This window comes from Podarcis raffonei, chromosome 8, assembly GCF_027172205.1.
Source record: "Podarcis raffonei isolate rPodRaf1 chromosome 8, rPodRaf1.pri, whole genome shotgun sequence".
In the NCBI taxonomy this organism is placed as follows: domain Eukaryota; kingdom Metazoa; phylum Chordata; class Lepidosauria; order Squamata; family Lacertidae; genus Podarcis; species Podarcis raffonei.
The window spans coordinates 79,559,137-79,580,260 of NC_070609.1; the positions used below are offsets into that span (position 1 = coordinate 79,559,137).

At 48.6% G+C, this 21,124-nt stretch overlaps 1 protein-coding gene across 1 annotated transcript in view; it reads right to left on the reverse strand.

Annotated features, from left to right (window-relative positions):
- Window positions 1–4,678: 4,678 nt before the first annotated feature.
- MFN2 (mitofusin 2) overlaps window positions 4,679–21,124 on the reverse strand; it is a 39,543-nt gene continuing 23,097 nt past the window's right edge. The window contains exons 10-19 of the mRNA XM_053401033.1: window positions 20,319–20,386; window positions 18,729–18,850; window positions 17,002–17,128; window positions 15,151–15,255; window positions 14,636–14,738; window positions 13,464–13,684; window positions 10,989–11,144; window positions 8,796–8,992; window positions 6,895–7,029; window positions 4,679–5,156 (exon numbers count right to left, since the gene is read on the reverse strand). Coding sequence (XP_053257008.1) covers window positions 5,087–5,156; window positions 6,895–7,029; window positions 8,796–8,992; window positions 10,989–11,144; window positions 13,464–13,684; window positions 14,636–14,738; window positions 15,151–15,255; window positions 17,002–17,128; window positions 18,729–18,850; window positions 20,319–20,386 — 1,304 coding nt within the window. The 3' untranslated portion in view covers window positions 4,679–5,086. The remainder of the gene's footprint in view (window positions 5,157–6,894; window positions 7,030–8,795; window positions 8,993–10,988; window positions 11,145–13,463; window positions 13,685–14,635; window positions 14,739–15,150; window positions 15,256–17,001; window positions 17,129–18,728; window positions 18,851–20,318; window positions 20,387–21,124) is intronic.

Sequence of the window (21,124 nt, forward strand, 5' to 3'; positions counted from 1 at the left end):
GTCAAGAGGAGCAGCGTGTGTGTGTGTTAGGGTTGCCACACATCCAATATCTCCCCAATATCTCTTTCCACAGCTGAATGGATATCTTATAATTATCAACCCTATTTGGATATTTATTTGGACGTATCGACCGCCTATATTACTACATATATAGCAGTGGGTTAGGGCTGGTGGAATATTTTTATTTTTTAATGCCAGCTGATGTTGTTTTGCAAACTTAATAAAGTAAAATTCCCAGAGCGTGGGATGTTCCTAGAGGGCTGGTGGGTTCCTTGCACTGAGCAGGGGGGCTGGGGAGTCTTACAGCACCACCAACCTACTGCCCCCTCTTTTTTAAAGGCAAGTTACTAGTCCTCAAGGTACTCTTTTTCTACAGTGTGGCACGGTTTATTTTTCTTATGCTGCGAGTAAAATCTTCAACAAGCATCTTCTCAAACTTTGGATATTTGGAAACACACCATTCCTGTCTACGTGCTTCTTTCATGTTTTCTGATCCAGATGTTTTATAATGTGCATGCCAGGAACAAGGGAAGTCACTTAATCTTGGCTCATATGGTTTTCTCCCTTTCTCTTTTCCCTAATTTGCTCTTCCTCCATTGCTACGGTAAAGGACCCCTGGACATTAAAGTCTGGTCAAAGACAACTATGGGGTTGCGGTGCTCATCTCGCTTTCAGGCCGAGGGAGCCAGCGTTTGTCCACAGACAGCTTTCCAGGTCTTGTGGCCAGCATGACTAAACCACTTCTGGTGCAACAGAACACTGTGACGGAAGCCAGAGCGCACGGAAACGCCATTTACCTTCCCACCACTGGCATGCTTTCGAACTACTAGGTTGGCAGGAGCTGGGACAGAGCAACAGGAGCTCACTCCGTTGAGGGGATTCGAACCGCTGACCTTCTGATCGGCAAGCCCAAGAGGATCAGTGGTTTAGACCACAATGCCACTTGTGTCCCATGATGGCATATAGGACCGGTTTCATGGTGCCTCTGCCCCAGGACAAAGCACTGTTGGCTGACTAATGTATTTTTAATCTTTGTTGGAAGCCACCCAGAGTGGCTGGGGAAACCCAGACAGATGGGCGGGGTACAAATAATAAATTATTATTATTATTATTATTATTATTATTATACGACCTTGTCGTCATTACATGCATGCGGTCACTGTTTAAAAACAATAAGTTACTAGTCCTCAAGCTTGCAGAGGCAAATTTGAAAGTCTCTGCCTGCAGAGAGGGTGGGGAGTGCCTGGCAGGAAAAAAATGTCAACATGACAAAGGTTCAGGGTCTCAAAGACTTTTCTGAAGAGTTAGAAACTTTGCTTAAAAGTTATCAAGACTGTATCTCCCATCAGCCACAACCAAGAGTGTCAATGATGAGGGATGATGGGAATTTGTAGTCTAGCAACACCTGGAGGGAACATCTGCACTAGATCACCCACTAGTTCCCCTCCAATTTTTCAACATCCCCTGAAGCATCTAAACTTTAAATGGCAGGGGAGTGATTTTTAAGTGTCTGCAAGGCGGTTGGAGGTGGTGCCTGGAGGCAGTTGGAGGATGGATGGCGGCTAATGGATTGAGGTTGAATCCTGACAAGACAGAAGTACTGTTTTTGGGGGACAGGGGGCGGGCTGGTGTGGAGGATTCCCTGGTCCTGAATGGGGTAACTGTCCCCCTGAAGGACCAGGTGCGCAGCCTGGGAGTCATTCTGGACTCACAGCTGTCCATGGAGGCGCAGGTTAACTCTGTATCCAGGGCAGCTGTCTACCAGCTCCATCTGGTACGTAGGCTGAGACCCTACCTGCCCGCGGACTGTCTCACCAGAGTGGTGCATGCTCTGGTTATCTCCCGCTTGGACTACTGCAATGCGCTCTACGTGGGGCTACCTTTGAAGGTGACCCAGAAACTACAACTAATCCAGAATGCGGCAGCTAGACTGGTGACTGGGAGCGGCCGCCGAGACCACATAACACTGGTCTTGAACAATCTACATTGGCTCCCAGTACGTTTCCAAGCACAATTCAAAGTGTTGGTGCTGACCTTGAAAGCCCTAAACGGTCTCCATCCTGTATACCTGAAGGAGCATCTCCACCCCCATCATTCTGCCTGGACACTGAGGTCCATCGCCGAGGGCCTTTTGGGGGTTCCCTCGCTGTGAGAAGCCAAGTTACAGGGAACCAGGCAGGGGGCCTTCTCGGTAGTGGCGCCCGCCCTGTGGAACGCCCTCCCATCAGATGTCAAAGAGATAAACAACTACCTGACATTCAGAAGACATCTTAAGGCAGCCCTGTTCAGGGAAATTTTTAATGTATGACATATTAGTGTATTTTTGGTCTTTGTGGAAGCCGCCCAGAGTGGCTGGGGAAACCCAGCCAGATGGGTGGGGTACAAATAATAAATTATTATTATAATAAACCCAAATAGGAAAAGAGCCCCCAATCACTGCATGGGTTTGAACTAGATTACCTTTGACATCCCCTCCAACTCTACAATGCTAAAACAAAAAAGGCTGAAGCTTCAGACTGATTTTCCCCCCTTCTTTTAATAGTTTGGTTTTGGGTATTAACAGCACTGATACAGCAAGAAAGGTAATTCATGCCCAAATAAAAAATATTACCATTGTAAATAACAGCAGATAGAAGAGACACACCGCAGGAAGGATTTTTGGAGAGCCCCGAATTCATCCAAAGACAGAAAAGGAAATATATATATATATGGAGTAATCAAAATTAGCAGCAATAGAACAATAAAAAATAAAGTGCATTTGGCTAAACATGTTGCTGTAATATTGGTTGTGGCAGATTGGCTACCAAAATCTGGAAATGGCATCCCTCATATGTCATTATCAAGGTGGTTGACAGCGGATCTTGTCTTAAAGGAGCATCAAATATCTTAGCGAATGGGCTAAGCTGAGGATCTAGGGTTGTATCCAGTGCTCACCCTACTTAGAGACGACCCACTGAGCACGACTAGCTTAGCCCATTCAGATTCCCTCCATCAATCCAAACAGGGGTGTTTTTTTTAAAAAAGGGGTGAGTGGGAGGTCAATGGAACTAATTACATGAAGTGTATAAAGGGATCAAAATCTCCACTGCGGTCGGGTCCCTATCCACACTGTTCCAGAAGACTCCCGAAGAGGCCTGTAGTAGCCAAGGAGTTTATTTCAGCCAGGTAGGGAGGGGCGGGTTTCTCATCCTGCAATTCATAGCGCGGCTACGTGCATAACCTCTTCGGCCTGGGAGGTGCACCCTCTAATGAATCTTGTCAGTGCTTGTGGTGCTCTATGAGGACTAGTGGCATGAGAGGCAGACAAACAAATTCCCTCAAGTGGAAGGTGGGGGGGGGGGAAGAGTCAAAATTCAAAAGAATTAAGAGGCACAGGGGATAAGGATGTTCATCTGTCCTGTTCACTATGTGTGAACCTCCTTGTTATAAAGCAGGGGTAACAATAATAAAAAAGTTATTATTATTATATTTGTACCATACCCAACTGACTGGGTAGGCAACGTGGTGCCCTTGGTAACTTCTAGCACAGCCTGGTGCCCTTGAGGACTCCAACTCCCATCAGCCCCAGCCAGAATGGCCAATGGGTAGGGATGATGGGGATTGTAGTAGGTACGACGTTTATCTTTAGAACAGGGGTGGGTACCCAAATGTTGAACAGGTCACACCTTACATACTTGGGAGCATAGACGCAAGAGACAGGATCTATCTAAGCCACATCTTTGCCCAACAACATTGCCCCGTGTTGCTTTAATTCTAGGCCGGGACATTTCTGCCAAGTTTGGAAGTTGCGTGAAATAGCTCAGGGCGCCTTCCTGCCCTGGCCAAGCCCAAAGGACAGACCCCACCCTCTTCCTAAAAGGGATGGGCAAGGTTTCAAGGGCAGCTCCGAGAGGCGGGCAGGCTGCCCTCACCTGCAAATCACCTGGCACCAGGTGACTCGAGAGCTCAGGAAATCGGTGCCAGCAGGTCTCCACGCATGGCAGAAGGTAAGAGACGTGGTTTGTCCAAAATGACCTGGCAGCCAAATTCAGTAGAGGCCAGAAGTCCCTTTGCCACTGTCTCAGATAATCGCATAAACTCGTGCAGGGGAGGGCATGGCTTGGGCAAACAGTTGCCTCTCGGACGCCGTGGGTCTGACCCAGCTCCCACGCTCCCTCCGAGAGCCCAGCTTGGCATAAAGCCGCCCCAGCGAGACAGATTGCTAGCCCTGCACAGAGTAAACCCATTGAAGTTAACCCTCTCGACTAGCTTAGGCCCATCAATTTAAATGGGCCACTTCGGAGCAGGACACATTCACGAGACTGTGGTGCCTCTTTAAGCAATCATGGCTTTCCCCCAGAGAATTCTGGGAACTGTAGTTCGTTCAGGGTGTTGGGAGTTGTTAGGAGACCTCTATTCTGCTCCCAGAGTGGTTTAACAGTCAACCCCTCTTTCCACAGGGAACTGTAGCTCCGAGAGGGGAATGGGGGTCTCTTCCCAACTCTCAGCACCCTCTACAGTTCCCAGGATTCTCTGGAGGAAGCTAGGACTGTTAATGTGGTATCGCCGTGCTTTAAATGTGGCTTTTGTGGGATACAATGCTCTGGCTGGACTGCACCTCGAAGAATGCAATATTATTATTATTTTTTAAAGGAATAGATGGGCATTAATTCATCGAGACCTGGAATTGGAGAGGGAAAAGGGGATCCAAACAGAATCTGCCCAAGTTGATCTTGACATTTCATTGTTGTTAAAAGACAAAGAAGAGGGGAATGCAGACCAGATTTATCATTCCTCTTTGTAAGTGTATAAACACAGGCATTTTCTCTCCTGCTAATTATTAGCTTATTAACACTATTGGAAGAAGGAGCGGGGAAGGAGGACTCTAAAATAAAGTCTATGCCAAACCGGGGTGGGGGTTAGAAATGGATAAACCATGCAGAGGCCGTGTGATTCTCTCGGTCTCGTGGCGGAAAAGGAGAGACGGGGCAGCGATTGTCTCCTCTGTGGATCTGTGGAAGGATCCCCACCGCCTGGAACAGGTTCTGCAAGCGGATACTCGAGGGGCGAGCAGAAATATCTGCCCTCCTCCTCCGCCTTTCCTCGCTTATCTGCTCTGCTGCAAGTACTGGTGTGTGAACATGTTCAGCTCGCTGTCCAACCAACCGGCTTTATTCCTGCAGAGGGAAAATACGTCTATTACAGGATGTCGTATCCAGGATGTAGGTAAAACTGTGAACGCACATTGCTTTAGAAAACACAAGCGTGAAATTTCGGACCGCCACCACCCCACCCCGAAGAAAGGGGAGCACACGGCTGCTAACAGTTTCAGTTCTGAGAACTTTAGCCTGCCAGACTTAGCAGGTGTTGCAACAGAGATGCTAACAGGGCTGCCCCAAATACTTGTGGCCGCATTCTGCTTTGTTGTTGCTTTTAAGGTTTTTACTCAAGCTCTTCTTGTGTTACAAAACAAACAAACAAAGAAAAGAAAAGTACATGTAGCGTCTCCACCATCAATTCGTAGTGTTTTTTTCACAGCTTGTTTCCATTCATTATGAGACATTATTGTTGTAGACATTGTGCAGTTAGGGGAAAAGAGAGGGGAAGAGAGGGGAGGGAGCTGGGGGTACTTTAAAGGTAAAGGGACCCCTGACCATTAGGTCCAGTCGTGACCGACTCTGGGGTTGCGGCACTCATCTCGCTTTATTGGCTAAGGGAGCCGGCGCACAGCTTCCGGGTCACGTGGCCAGCATGAGTAAGCCGCTTCTGGCGAACCAGAGCAGCACACCGAAACGCCGTTTACCTTCCCACCGGAGCGGTACCTATTTATCTACTTGCACTTTGACATGCTTTCGAACTGCTAGGTTGGCAGGAGCAGGGACCGAGCAACGGGAGATCACCCCGTCGCGGGGATTCGAACCGCCTTCTAATCGGCAAGTCCTAGGCTCTGTGGTTTGACCCACAGCGCCACCCGCGTCCCATTTTCTTGTGTTACAAAACAAACAAACAAGGAAAAGTATATATAGCGTCTCCACCATCAATTTGTAGAGTCTTTTTCACAGCTCGTTTACATTCGTTATGAGACATTATTGTCGGAGACATTGTGCGGTTAGGGGGAGAGAGGGAGGGAGCTGGGGAGTGCTTTAATTGTTTTTAATTCTGACTTTTAAATCATCATAACCTGCCCTGGGAACTGCTGTTGAAGGGCAGGTAACACAATCCATCCATCCATCCTCTCTGGATGGAGAGCCAGTGTGGTGGAGTGGTTAAGAGTGGTAGACTCATAATCTGGGGAACTGGGTTCGATTCCCCGCTCCTCCACATGCAGCTGCTGGGTGACCTTGGGCCAGTCACACTTCTTTGAAGTCTCTCAGCCTCACTCACCTCACAGAGTGTTTGTTGTGGGGGAGGAAGGGAAAGGAGAATGTTAGCCGCTTTGAGACTCCTTTGGGTAGTGATAAAGCGGGATATGAAATCCAAACTCTTCTTCTTCTTCTCTCTCTGGCTCAAGTCCTGCTTATGGGCTTCCAATGGTGGCATCTCGTTGGCACCCATGAGGACAGGATGCAAGACTAGACGGGCCCCCTTTGGCCTGATCTAGCAGGGATTTTCCTAGGTCCTTATGGAACCTCCAGATGCAGTGGCAGTCTATCTAGTGTCCTGGGTTCTTTGGGAGATTTGGTCCCTGGGAGGACTGGAAGATGCTGGACTAGATGGGCCTTTGGCCAGCAGGTTCCTCTTAAGTTCCCATGGTACCAGCATCACGCAGCTTCAGCAAACGAAGCCCTTCTGAGCATTCCACCCTCCCAAGTTCTGCACCTGCCACCCCGGAAGCGGCTCATTGTATTTCACTTTTATCAGAGCAGCCGCTGAAGGTGGAAACTGGGAGACAGCCCTGCTTCCAATATTCCATACCTGAGCAGCTTGGCTTTGCTCTGAAGGGAGTCCAAGATCTCAATCTTTTGATTCAGGGCCGTGATCTCCTTCTCGAGATCTTCTCTCGTCACGTCAACCTGCTGGCAGAGCTGGGCGAAGGTCCCGGCAAGCTCCCTTTCCCAAAAAAGAGGGGGGAAATGGAGAAGAGGAAGAAGTCAATCAGAGGGAAGGGAATAAAATGGCAAGGTAGAGAACGAACACAGCAAGCTGCTTGGCTTTGTACCAAGTGTAGATCACTGGTCCATTTAGCACAGGGTTTCCTGCGCTGATCAGCAGCAGCTCTCCAGGGCTGCAGACAGGAGTTTTTTTCCAGACCTACCTGGCGATGCTGGGAACTGAACTCAGGAACTTCTGCATGATGAGCTAAAATTCCTGTAATGGCTACAAACCAGCCAGAATTTTTGTGAACATTCCATGACACCCAGGGCAGGAATTGAAGTTGGAAAGGCTACAGGATTCTTTGGTCCAATAAGGCAGCAGCGTTTTACTTGGGTCGAACCATTCAGTCCTAATTTAAAAGCTACGTTAAATTGCTGTAGGATTTATACGGCGGTTAGAATGTTTGTGAATATGCCATGACACCCATGGCAGGCCTTGTGGTACGCATGTCTACGCAGGGTTATTCAGCCCACATAATAAAGAAATATTATCCGTGAGCAGGATTCAAACTACGAGCAACAAAAGGAATTCGAGATTACTGTATTATTGTTTTGATATAAGAAGAGGGAAGGTAGGGTGCAGCAAGGGGGAGAAATAATAATAAAAAAACCACAATGGAAAATGGGATGGGAAGTTGCTAAAACAAAAGAAAAATCTACAGTGGTACCTTGGTTCTCAAATACCTTGACCTTGGTGCTCAAACAACTTGGAACCCAAAAATTTTTTTTGCTTCCAGTAGCACCTTAAAGACCAACTAAGTTAGTTCTTGGTATGAGCTTTCGTGTGCATGCACACTTCTTCAGATACACTACAGTGTATCTGAAGAAGTATCTGAAGATAGTGTATCTGAAGAAGTGTGCATGCACATGAAAGCTCATACCAAGAACTAACTTAGTTGGTCTTTAAGGTGCTACTGGAAGCAAAAAAAATTTTTGTTTTGACTATGGCAGACCAACACGGCTACCTTTCTGTAACTGGAACTTGGAACCCAAACACTGCAAACCTGGAACTAAGTGTTCCGGTTCGTGAACATTTTTCAGAAGCCGAACGTGCTCCGTTTTGAATGTTACGCTTCTGATTTGAGTGCCACACTTCCGTTTTGAGTGTTACGCTGAGGTCTATCTGTTTTTGCTATTTATTTTGCGTTTTTGTTTTTGCAGCTCTTTTCGTTTTGTTTTTGTGACTGTGTGGAACCCAGTACAGCTACTGATCAATTGATTCGATTGCGTGACTACAGTACATTGATTATTGCTTTCATTTTATGGATCCGTGGTCTTGTTAGATAGTAAAATTCATGTTAAATTGCTGTTTTAGGGGTTGTTTTTAAAAGTCTGGAACGGATTAATCCATTTTGCATTACTTTCTATGTGAAAGAGCACCTTGGTTTTGGAACGGACTTCCGGAACAGATTAAGTTTGAGAACCAAGGTACCACTATATTATGTACTGGAACATTCATGTGATGTTTTTGGAAATGTATCTAAAAATAAATAAATAAAAGTTACGTTCAATTGCTCCAGAGGTTATACAATGGTTAGAATGTTTGTGAACATGCCACGACACGCAGGGCAGGAATCTGAGCATGCTGAGCTCTCTCTTCAAGGAGTCATTTGTGTTTTTTTAAGAACAGGAGCTCCTGAAAGCCACATCAAGGCTCAGAAGGCCACAATTGCGGATAATTTCCCCCCGTCTCCCGGAACGCGAGCGAGGCGAAAGACTCACTGCTGAACTTGATGGCTGCAGTTCGAACCCGTGTAGCTGACGATGAGCTGGAGTTTCTCGCCGGCGTAGTCCACAAACTGTCGCTTGAAAGCTCTCTCCTTCGCTCTCGTGGTCCAGGTGAGACGCTCGTAGACGTACAGCAGTCCGTAGAGGCCAAAAGAAAGGGCAATCAGCCTCCAGCCCACAGCCTTCCAGACCTGCGGGCAGGAGGAAACATGATGGTCATTTTTCTTTTTTTAAAAAAACACCCAACAGCTGAAAAATCAAATTAAATCTTTATTGTTACCGTCAATGGCCAGCATTAAAGGGGCAAAATAAGAGGGCAAAACTGAACAAAAGTAGCACAGAGTAAAATAAAATGGGCACCAACTTATTGGAAGCCGTCGCCACGTTATGATCTCCGAAGAGTAAAATTACCGTATTTTTCGCTCTATAAGACGCACTTTCCCCCTCCTAAAAAGTAAGTGGAAATGTGTGTGCGTCTTATGCAGCGGATGCAGGTGGGAGGCTCTGTCAGCGCTCCCTTTAAAGAGCCACGTGGAGCGTGTGTGCGGCTCCTGGGGGCTTTTCCCCGAGGAGAGAGAAGGGCAGCCCTTCTCCCTTCTCGGGGAAAAGCCCCCAAGAGCCGCGCACACGCTCCGCACGCTCTTTAAAGGGAGCGTGGCTCTTGGGGGAGCCTTAGCCGCGCACAGGCTCTCCTGGGCAGGGGATGAAGGCTCCCCTTGCCCGGGAAAGGCTGTGCGCGGCTAAAGAAGAAGAGCCAGGATAGTGAGCGGGTTCCCACTGGCTGTTCTAGCTTCTGGCTTAGCCACAGGATGAAGTCTCCGCAGGGGAGCGGGGAGGCTTTGTGCAGCTATCCCTGGCTTTTGCAGGACGTGGGGGAAGAAGAAGAAGAAGAAGAGTTTGGATTTGATATCCCGCTTTATCACTACCCAAAGGAGTCTCAAAGCGGCTAATATTCTCCTTTCCCTTTCTCCCCCACAACAAGCACTCTGTGAGGTGAGTGGGGCTGAGAGACTTCAGAGAAGTGTGACTAGCCCAAGGTCACCCAGCAGCTGCATGTGGAGGAGCGGAGACGCGAACCCAGTTCACCAGATTACGAGTCCATCGCTCTTAACCACTACACCACACTGGCTCTCGCGCGGCTCTATCCCTTCCCCCACCTCCCAAAAAAGCCCCCAAGAGCCGTGCTCCCTCTAAAGAGCGTGCGGCTCTTTTGGGAGGAAAGCCAGTAGGCTTGCTTTCGCTGAAGCCAGGAGGGCAAGAGGGATCGGTGCACACCGATCGCACTTGCTCTCCTGGCTTCAGGAGTAGCCCTGCAAAGCCTCCTGGGCAAAGATGGAGGAGCGCTCAGGATGCTTTGCCTTCCTTTCTTATTTCTTGTTTTCCTCCCCTAAAAACTAGGTGCGTCCAATCGTCCGGTGCGTCCAGTAGAGCGAAAAATACGGTGCCCCTCGGAGTAAAAAGGTGGACTTTTAAATGTGAAAAGAGCCCGTTTTCTTATATATAAGGAGCACTTGAATTACAGCTACATTGCAAGGGAGAGGTCTTTGGAAGCATCAATAGTGAAGAATTGCCGATGACTGAAGAATGGAGGATGAAGTTGATGGACTATGCAGAATTAGATAAATTAACGGGAAGGATCCGAAACCAGCGGGCCCAGAAATTCACCGAAGACTGGAGTAAATTTACGAACTATTTGAAAAGTATTTGTGATGACCAGACGACGTTTGTAGGTTTGCAAGAAGTTCTGTGAGGAGGAGTATTGGAAGTATTGTAAAAATGGAAAAGGGGTGATGATATGTTAAGAGATATAAAGACAATATAAAGTTAAGAAATGCATAAGAAGTGGTTAAGACGGAGGATCATCAGAGGTGCTGATGGAAGTCCAATAAGATTGTATTTATAATAAACTGTGTGGCATGATTTATATGTTAAAATTAATAAAAATGTATTTTTTTAAAAAAGGAAGCATCAATAGTGTGTAGGGGGGAATCATCCAACTCAGTATTGTCTACACTGACTGGCAGCAGCTCTCCAGGGTTACAGACAGGTGTCTGTGCCAGTCCTACCTGGTGATGCCAAGGACTGTACTTTCTGCATGCAGGGCCAATGCTCTGTCACTGAGCTACAGGAGGGCAGGGCGAGGGAATCAAAAGACCCTCAGATATCGGGGTTCTCCTTCAAACGTACCACTCCTCCAACCACGAGGATGCCCATAGAGGTTCTGGATGTGAGAGAGGCCAGCCCAGTGACCATCGAGACCATCAGCTCTTCCTGAGTCAAGGATCCCTGAGGTAAGGGAGGCAGGCTTGGGTTGGCTGGAGTCAAAGGCAGAGGACGCTGAACCTAAGTTTGAAGAAGGAAAATAAGAGAGGAAGGGGCAGAGAGAAGAAAGAAAAAATTCAGAGAACGGTTTGACTCCATTTGTAAGCACTTCCAGTACAATGCAAAATGCTTAGTTCCTTCATTTGTTTAGATAAGAGAAGCTGGGCTATTTTTTCCCCATTTTACAGGCTGGGTTATTGAGGCCAAGGCACAGTAAAAGGGCCCTTTCACAGAACTTTGCATATCACTGTCTCTCCCCAACGGCAGCAGAAGCAGGAATTGTGTGAGAGAAGGGTGTATGTGGAATGCAAATGCACTTCATTTCTGTTTTTAACTATTCATTTGTGCCTCTATCTTGTGTTTTTATCTTGTAAGCCACCCTGAGATCTTTTAATGAAGGGCGATAATATAGTAAGGTTACCAATAAATAAATACTACGTTCGGGACGTTGATGCTGCAGAGATGGCGGTGACAGAGGGGTGGCTGCCACCTTGACCTCAACCGCCATGTTTCCCCTTCCTCCAAGGCTTCTATCTCCTTTCTCCATGAGCCTGGGCGGTCCAAGTTGTTGGTGGTGGTGGTGGGGAAGTGGTGTGCAGTGGGTCAGGCGTGGAAGACGGAGAAGGAGTGCCGAGAGCGGCAGTGGCGGCGAGGCTCGGGCAGCGCGATGCCTCCCTTCCCATCGGAGCAGCCCCAATCCCATTCCTGCTTGCGTGCAAGCAGGAGGGGGGCTGGGATCCCTCAGCTGGGAAGGGAGGCTTCCTGTTGCCTAACTGAGAGATCCCTGCCCTGCTCCTGCTTACATTCAAGTAGGAGTTGGGAGGCTGCTCCGATAGGCAGCATGAAGCCTCCCTTCACAGCTTGGTTGCAGGGGTCAGGGAAGGTGGAGGCAGTCCGGAAGCTGCATCTTAGAGCCTCTTCATATGGGGACTTCTGAGCAGCTCCTGAAGCCAGCCAGAGCCAACTGCTCCGGGCTGCTGAGACTACCGCTGCTGCGTTTCCCGGGGACATTAGATGAAATCCAGGGACATTCTTGGGATGGAATTTGTCTGGGGACTTATTCGCAAATCCCGGGACTGTCCCCGGGAAACAGGGACGTCTGGTAACCCTATAATACACATCTGGTAAATAATCATCACCATAATTTTGGGTTCTTTAGAATGAAAGTGGCAGAATCTGTGTGCTGGTTCCTTCTCGTTCGGGCACACAATGAGGCACTGTAACTGGGAGGCACTGGGTGCCCCTGAGCACAGGAACCTGCCCTTGCAATGAGTCACGCCACTGGTCCACTTAACTCAGTGGTAGCCACCTGTGTGGTACCCATCATCCCTGGCCATTGGCCACGTTGGCTGGAGATGATGGGAACTCAAGTCTAACACAATCTTGAGGACACCACTTGGCTACCCTCAGTGGAAGAAAGACTGTCTGTGTTTTCTTTTTTCCTTCTCCCTCCAAGTTCCCCTCTCCTTTCACGTCATGAGCCTTTTAGATGGTGAAACCTGAAGGAGTCCCACTGTTCAGTCCAAACACTCAAATCCAGCTCTGAGGGTCTTCTGGCAGGTTTTCTCACTGCAAGAAGTGAAGCTGCAGGGAACCAGGCAGAGAGCCTTTTGGGGCAGTGGTGATAAAGATAAAGAACCATACAACTTTTAGAAGACATCTGTTTCGGGAGGTTTTTAATGTTTGACGTTTTATTATGTTTTTAGATGTTCTGGAAGCCGCCCAGAGTGGCTGGGGAAACCTAGCCAGAAGAGTGGAGTATTATTATTATTAATAATAATAACAATAATAATAACAATAATAATAATTTTTTATTATTTATACCCTGCCCATCTGGCTGGGTTTCCCCAGCCACTCTGGGCGGCTTCTAACAGAATATTAAAATACAATAGTCTATTAAACATTAAAAGCTTCCCTAAACAGGGCTGCGCCTTCAGATGTCTTCTAAAAGTCTGGTAGTTGTTGTTCTCTTTGACATCTGATGGGAGGGCGTTCCACAGGGCGGGTGCCACTACCGAGAAGGCCCTCTGCCTGGTTCCCTGTAACTTGGCTTCTCGCAGTGGGGGAACCGCCAGAAGGCCTTCGGCGCTGGACCTCAGTGTCCGGGTATATAAACAATAAAATTATTATTACTGAGCCACACTGGGAGCCCCCTGATAATACCAGCTTTCTGGCTCTACCTGGGTATCAAACCCAAGACCTTCCGCGTCCAAGGCAGATGCTCTATTTCTCTGCCACGACCAAAGGAGAGGAGAGGAAGCTGCTTGGGGAGGGGGGCTTTTCAGGAGCACCTACTGGGTGAAGCAGGGTGCTGGAGGGTAGCCAAAAGGCTCTTCTCACCTGGTCATTGTAGCCCATCAAGGCCCGCCGGGTGTTCTTGGGTCCCAGGAACCTGTTCACGAGCATCGTCCAGCCGAGAGAGAAGTGGAACTGGATATCCTCCTGGAAGTCGGCGCAGAGCTTGTCGCAGTTGAGGTCGTAGCTCATCGCGAAGCACTGCCGGGGAATGAGCTTGTCTATCTGGCTTCTCAGAGAGGCTGGCAGGAGGGGCTTTAAGCCGTCTTCACGGGGGAGCAAAGAGACAACAGAACCTGCTATTAGAACAAGCCCCAATTCACGGACCAACGTATCTGATGCACAGGGGATAGGAACCCTGTTGCTAGGCTGGTTTCTGCCAGCCCCTGCCAACCTGACTGATGGTCCCTGTCTCTGCACTGAAGGCAGCTAGGGGCAGTGAGGGCAAGTGACGGCCTAGTTCAGGGATGGGGAACCTGCGGTCGTCCAGATGTTGCTGGACTTCAACCGGCATAGCCCTTGGTCCATGGCCCTGCATTAAAAATGGCTCTGGGGCAGTAAAGGCAAGTGATGGTCCAGGCAAGTGAAGGCACCCTGTGGATATTGCTGGACTCCAACTCCCATCAGCCCCAGCCACTTACAGCCCATGGCCTGGGGTGACCAAAGCTGTGGTCCAGTTGCAGGTTCCCTACCTCTGCTTTACAAGCGAGAAAACAGAAAAGGGAGTGTCTCTGAAGCAGTCAAGATCTCCAAACATCTGGCTCAGGTAAAGGTAAAGGGACCCCTGACCATTAGGTCCAGTCGTGGGCGACTCTGGGGTTGTGGCGCTCATCTCGCTTTATTGGCCGGCATACATCTCCCGGGTCATGTGGCCAGCATGACTAAGCCGCTTCTGGCGAACCAGAGCAGTGCACGGAAACGCCGTTTACCTTCCCGCTGGAGTGGTACCTATTGATCTACTTGCACTTTGAGGTGCTTCCGAAATGCTAGGCTGGCAGGAGCAGGGACCGAGCAACGGGAGCTCACCCCGTCGCGGGGATTCGAACCGCGACCTTCTGACTGGCAAGTCTTAGGCTCTGTGGTTTAACCCACAGCGCCACAAGTGAGGAAACAGAAAAGGGAGTGTCTCTGAAGCAGCCTAGATCTCCAAACATCTGGCTCAGGTACAGGTACTTAATTCCCAAGCAGCACAGGAGAGCTGCTCCCTTTTCACTAACCAATCATCTCCTGCTGCATCGTCTGCAGGGACGTCGTGATGGAGCTGGAGCAGCGGTCAGACATATTCCGGCCGAGACCCTCCTCAATGTGCCGGTGGAGTTCCTGGGGGGCAGGGGAAGAGAGGTAGAGCTCAAGGCTGCTTTTTGCATGGCCCTTCTTACATGAAGTACCCCCTCTCCTTATTTTGCATTGATATCCCGCCTTTTCCCTCTGAGTAGCTCACGTTGGAGCACATCGCTCTTCCCTCTTCCTCACTTACGACGACCTTGTGAGGTAGGTATCCCAGGGAGATTCATGGCCGATTGGGGAAATGAACCCTGGTCTCCCAGGTCTAGTCCTGGGAACTGTAGTCCACCCCCTAGCAGAGCTACAACTCCCAGTTCCCAGGATTCTTTGGGGGGGGGGAATCTACCACTGAGCTACAAGCCACCCCAGTAACAACTTCTGAGCTACTCCTTGTGCGCTTATAAGCAACAGGTAAAAACAACAACAGATAATAATTGCTGCAACTCACATTCTTATAAACTTTAATGACTACGGGAGACGGGTGAAAATCTAGCTGGAAGTCGTCCACCAACACAGAGAGGCGTCTGATCTCTTCCGCCATCGCGTTGGAGACCTGGAAGGTACAACTGCGTTATGGCAGGTGACTAAGGCAAAGCGCAGAGGATCAGGGCCTCCCTCTGTGCCCGAAGCACATGAGTGTGTGTGTGTGTGTGTGTGTGTGTGTGTGTGTATGTGTATGTGTGTGTGCGTACCAAACCTCTGCCCCCCGCTGAAGGAAAAGCAGAATGGGTGCAAATTGAAGGATGTGTGGTTTTGCACAAAGGAATCACTCCAATAAGAAATGAAGGTTGGGGGGTTGGGCAACAGAAAATGGGAGTCAAAATCAGGGCCACTTGGAAAACAGGAGAGAGGAATCAGCCCTGCTGGGTAAACCCCCAAAGTATTTGTTGGGAAACTGTGTATGTGCAGCTACTCACACAGAGTCAATTAAGGTTTGGCAGCCAGCCAGAAGGCAATCTGAAGGAGTACAGTGGTGCCCCGCAAGACGAATGCCTCGCAAGACGGAAAACCCGCTAGACGAAAGGGTTTTCCGTTTTGGAGGTGCTTCACAAAACGAATTTCCTACGGGCTTCCTTCGCAAGACGAAAATGTCTTGCGAGTTCCTGCGGGGGTTTTTTCCTCCCCCCCCCTTTCCCCAAGCCGCTAAGCCGCTTATCAGCTGATCCGCTAAGCCGCTTATCAGCTGATCCGCTAAGCCGCTTATCAGCTGATCCGCTAAGCCGCTTATCAGCTGATCCGCTAAGCCGCTTATCAGCTGATCCGCTAAGCCGCTTATCAGCTGATCCGCTAAGCCGCTTAACAGCTGATCCGCTAAGCCGCTTAACAGCTGATCCGCTAAGCCGCTTACCAGCTGATCCGCTAAACCCGCTAATAGCGCTAATCCGCTAATGGGCTTGCTTCACAAGACGAAAAAACCGCAAGACGAAGAGACTCGCGGAACGGATTCTTTTCGTCTTGCGAGGCACCACTGTAAGTCTGCCTGGTGATAACGAAGGCATGGAGACAGCTCCCTGATTGGTCAAGCTCTCTCAAGGGAGTGATAATTAATGGTCTATTAACTGGAATGTGCTAGTTCAGAAGTTCAGTGGTTCAGAGTTCTGTGTGTCAGTGTAGGTGTTGTGAGTCGTGTCAGAGAGAGCTAGCAAAAGATCCGTGTTCTGTTCTGTAAATAGTCCACTGTATATAATAAACACCTAACTACAAGTTCCTGGTTCCTCCTTCGTCTATCCTGTCTGCAGCCAAGTTGCCAATTGCTTCCGTGGATTCTGCGTTTACTCTGCTAGGTCTGGCTAAGGTCCTGCAACTAGTCAGAAAGATGCGAAACACCAAATAGGTTTTACCAATAGTCTTCCAAATGCCCAATGAAGACTCAACATTCTTAGCGGCCACAGGATGTTGAAACCTGGGAAACTGGATTGCTCTGCACGGTTCCTGACTTGGATCACTCCGATAAGAGGAGGATTTTGCAGTTTTCCTGCATCACAGGGGATTGGACTAGATGACCCTACACGTCCCCTTAAGCTCTACGATTTTGTGTTCTGCCTATGCAGGTCTATAACCTCCATTCTCAAAAATTTAAATCTATAAAGAAGCGTATCTGGAACATGATCAGAGCAGCCTCTGGAGACTTTGAACTGCAACTCCCATCAGTCCCTGGGAGCACAGCCCTGTGTTAAGAGTAGAGGGGATTCCGAAGAGGCAGGGCGCCACAACCGAAAAGGCCCTGGCCACTGGCTCTGCTGAGCAGCACCCTGGGCCTTTGCCCGAAGCCCAGCCCAGACAGCAGCGATGCCCTCACCTGCCGCTCCACCTCTTCTGTGATCTGCTTGATCTTCAGCTTGTAGTTTTGAGTGAGCAGGTCCAGCTGCTTGTCGATGAAACCCAGGCGCTCCTGGCGGTCCTCTCGCATCTCTAGGCAGTAAATCCTGGGAGATGGAACAAGGCATGTGTTGGGTGGTGGGAAAGAAGAAAAACAAATAATGCATTTTCTTGTACTAAAGGGAAGGTCAGGAGATCGGCTGGTGGTTTCTGGGAGACTTCCTTTCCCAGCAGGAAGGAGAATGAGGACTGGCTAGCCCAGGCGAGGAAGAGGAAATATGAGCACCTAATACTGAACAGGTGATGTCTCTGCAGAGACATCACCTTGCCAACAAAAGTCCGTATAGTTAAAGCTATGGTTTTCCCAGTAGTGATGTATGGAAGTGAGAGCTGGACCATAAAGAAGGCTGATCGCTGAAGAATTGATGCTTTTGAATTATGGTGCTGGAGGAGACTCTTGAGAGTCCCATGGACTGCAAGAAGATCAAACCTCTCCATTCTGAAGGAAATCAGCCCTGAGCGCTCACTGGAAGGACAGATCCTGAAGCTGAGGCTCCAGTACTTTGGCCACCTCATGAGAAGAGAAGACTCCCTGGAAAAGACCCTGATGTTGGGAAAGATGGAGGGCACAAGGAGAAGGGGACGACAGAGATGGTTGGACAGTGTTCTCGAAGCTACCAGCATGAGTTTGACCAAACTGCGGGAGGTAGTGGAAGACAGAAGTGCCTGGCATGCTCTGGTCCAGGGGGGTCATGAGGAGTCGGACATGAATAAACGACTAAACAACAACAACACAATACTGAACAGAGCTATGCAACCAGGCCAGTGGGTTTTTCGCAGTTCTGTATGCACAAGGACATAGAGCAAAAGAGATTGCAAGTCTTCTCCTGATCAGCCCTTTTGCAGCAGCAGCCCCCTGCCCCTGATTAGCCCCTTAGCGGCAACAGACCTCCCCCTGAATCAGCCCCTTCGTGTTAGCAGATCTTGCCACCTCGATCAGCCCCTTAGCGGCAAGCAGGCCTCTTCACTCCGATCCACCCTTCAGCAGCAAATGTTTTCCATTGGGACAATCCATTTCATTTCACTTAACAAGTGCGTGGGTGCAAGCATATTATATTATATTATATTATATTATATTATATTATATTATATTATATTATATTACTTTATTTTAGAGTGGCACCTTGGGTTACATACGCTTCAGGTTACAGACTCCGCTAACCCAGAAATAGTGCTTCAGGTTAAGAACTTTGCTCCAGGATGAGAACAGAAATCGTGCTCTGGCGGTGCAGCGGCAGCAGGAGGCCCCATTAGCTAAAGTGGTGCTTCAGGTTAAGAACAGTTTCAGGTTAAGAACGGACCTCCGGAACGAATGAAGTACTTAACCCGAGGTACCACTTTACTTTACTTTACTTTACTTTACTTTACTTTACTTTACTTTACATTCTGCATCCTGGGCTGGAAGTCTGAGCCAAAGAGCTGTTACTGCATACATCCTCCCTTAACCTGTGACTTTGTATATTCTCTCAAAGAGATTAAAAGCCACCTGGCTCACTTTCAACCACCTCTGAATCAAACTTCTTTGGACCAGTGAATCAGGAGGAGACTTATCAGTGGCTACAACTAGCCACGGTGACTACGTTTCACGTCTACTTTCAGAAGAAAGCAACGCGTCTGACCATCTCCTGCTGTTCTGCAGCTGCTCACCTCTGTTCCTGGGCAGCCACATGCACCGAGTCCATGATGTGGCGGACCTCTTCCGCGATCTGCTTGGCTCTGACCGTGTGCTGCTCAAACTTGGTCTTCACCGCCGACTGAGAGATGCATTCCTGCATAAGCAAAGGGAACAGGAAGTTCAGCTCAGCAACCTGCATTTTACAGATTAAAAATCAAGCGGGTTTTACATACGGCAGGTTATTTGCTTCTGGCAATCTCAAGGGGGTTACGTAACCCTGGCGTTTGGTGATCCACTTTCAGTCCTAACTTTGCCACCTTGAGGACCAGCGACTTGATTTTCTCCTCAATCCCCCCCCCCCCAAATACAACAATGTAAACAGTGAATATTTGCCCAGCAGTACATCTTCATTTCCAATGGTCTGTATACCAAGGGTCTTCCTTACCCAAACTTGTGATTTTACTGTCAAACACTGCCTCCCCAGAGGCATGTCTGAGTGGCGGGTAGGGGAAAATTGACCACTCTGCTCATTAATATAAGAAAGGAAAGGAAACCACGTCTCATTGAACTTCATTTTATTTTAACCGAAAATTGGGTTTCTTGGGATTTCTCTATAACCTAGTTCAAAAAAAATTTGCACTATTCACAAAACAAAGATTGTGGGTTATTTACTCAGACAAAAGGTAAAGGTAAAGGGACCCCTGACTATTAGGTCCAGTCGTGACCGACTCTGGGGTTGCGGTGCTCATCTCGCTTTATTGGCCGAGGGAGCCGGCGTACAGCTTCCGGGTCATGTTGCCAACATGACTAAGCCGCTTCTGGCGAACCAGAGCAGCGCACGGAAACATCGTTTACCTTCCCGCTGGAGCGGTACCTATTTATCTACTTGCACTTTGAGGTGCTTTCGAACTGCTAGGTTGGCAGGAGCAGGGACTGAGCAACGGGAACTCACCCCGTCGTGGGGATTCGAACCGCCAACCTTCTGATTGGCAAGTCCTAGGCTCTGTGGTTTAACCCACAGCACCACCCGCGTCCCACAACACCAATGCAATAACTATCCTGGTGTCAAATTTCTGGGAGCGGGGAAGTTTCCATTATTTCTTAGCTCAAGGGAGGAGGGAAGAATAGGAAGAAACCAGTCTTTCCTCAACCAGGGGCCTTCCAGATGTTTTGGACTACAACTCCCACCATCCGCTGCCAGCACTGGCTGCGGATGATGGGAATTGTAGTCCAAAAAAATCCAGAGGGTCCCAGGTTGTAGGGAGGATGGCATAGACCGATTTGAGGGAAAACTATAAAAGGGGAGAGTAATTTGCTCAGGCAAGTAAGGGACAATTAAAATCCATTGCACAGAGTTTTGAGAAATGGAGGTTATTAATCCACACTGTCCATGGGCGTAAGGAGCTGCCTTCAGGCTTTTGGCTCATCTACCCCAATATTACCGGCTCAGGCAGGCAGCAGGAGCCTCTGAGAAACCGCTCCCATCATGTGCGCTCAGGCCTTACTATAAATGGAGAAGCTGAGGAACAAAACTGGAAGTTCTTTCACTTGCAGAGCACATATGCTATGCCCCTGGGGTGTTGGTATATGGGATGAGCTCAGCAGACAAAATCAAGACTTGCCTCAAATCTCCTCTCAAAGTTCTGGAACTCAAACATCCTCACTTGGAACCCTTCCGCCAGTGCCCCGCCTAGGAGGGAAAAAGCATAAAAATCCACTTGAAATGGTCAAGATATTCCTACCCCCCCCCAATTAAAATCAGCAAGGGAGTCCCTGCTTCTGATCCCATCTCACACGAAAACAGGGTCTTTTTGGTGGCACCTGTCTTCCCTAAGAACCTCAAAACATCCTCACCAACTTTTCTCAAGTTGGTGAAGCTCATTTGACAACAACGAGAAATCGGGTCTTTAGTGTCGTCAGCCTGGTCCAGCAGATCTCTCTGCCACTGGAGATTCAGCGGGTGCCTTCTGTGCTGACTTTTAAATGCTTGCCAAAAACCTTCCTATTCCGCCAGGCCTATGCGGGCAATTAAGGATGCACTCTCCCGCAATGATTAACTGATGTCTGCTTTTAACTTTTTAATAGTTTTCTGTTTTTATTGCTGCAAACCTTTTAAGATATTTATGATACAGCAGTATGCAAATGTTTTCAGGAATAAATAAAATGAAAAGCTGGCCCCGTTGGTGCTGAAATCTTGTTGGCACTCAGCGCCTGAGTTTGTTATTAGAAGGAGTTACAGTATTTTATTTCTATCCCGCCTTTCCTCCAAGAAGCCCAATGTGGTATGTATGCATGTTTGTTTGTATGTATGCACAGTGGTACCTCGGTTTTCGAACATAATCTGTTCCGGAAGGCCGTTCAACTTCCAAAACATTTGAAAACTGAGGCATGTTCGAAAACGGAAGCATTTACTTCCGGGTTTTCGGCG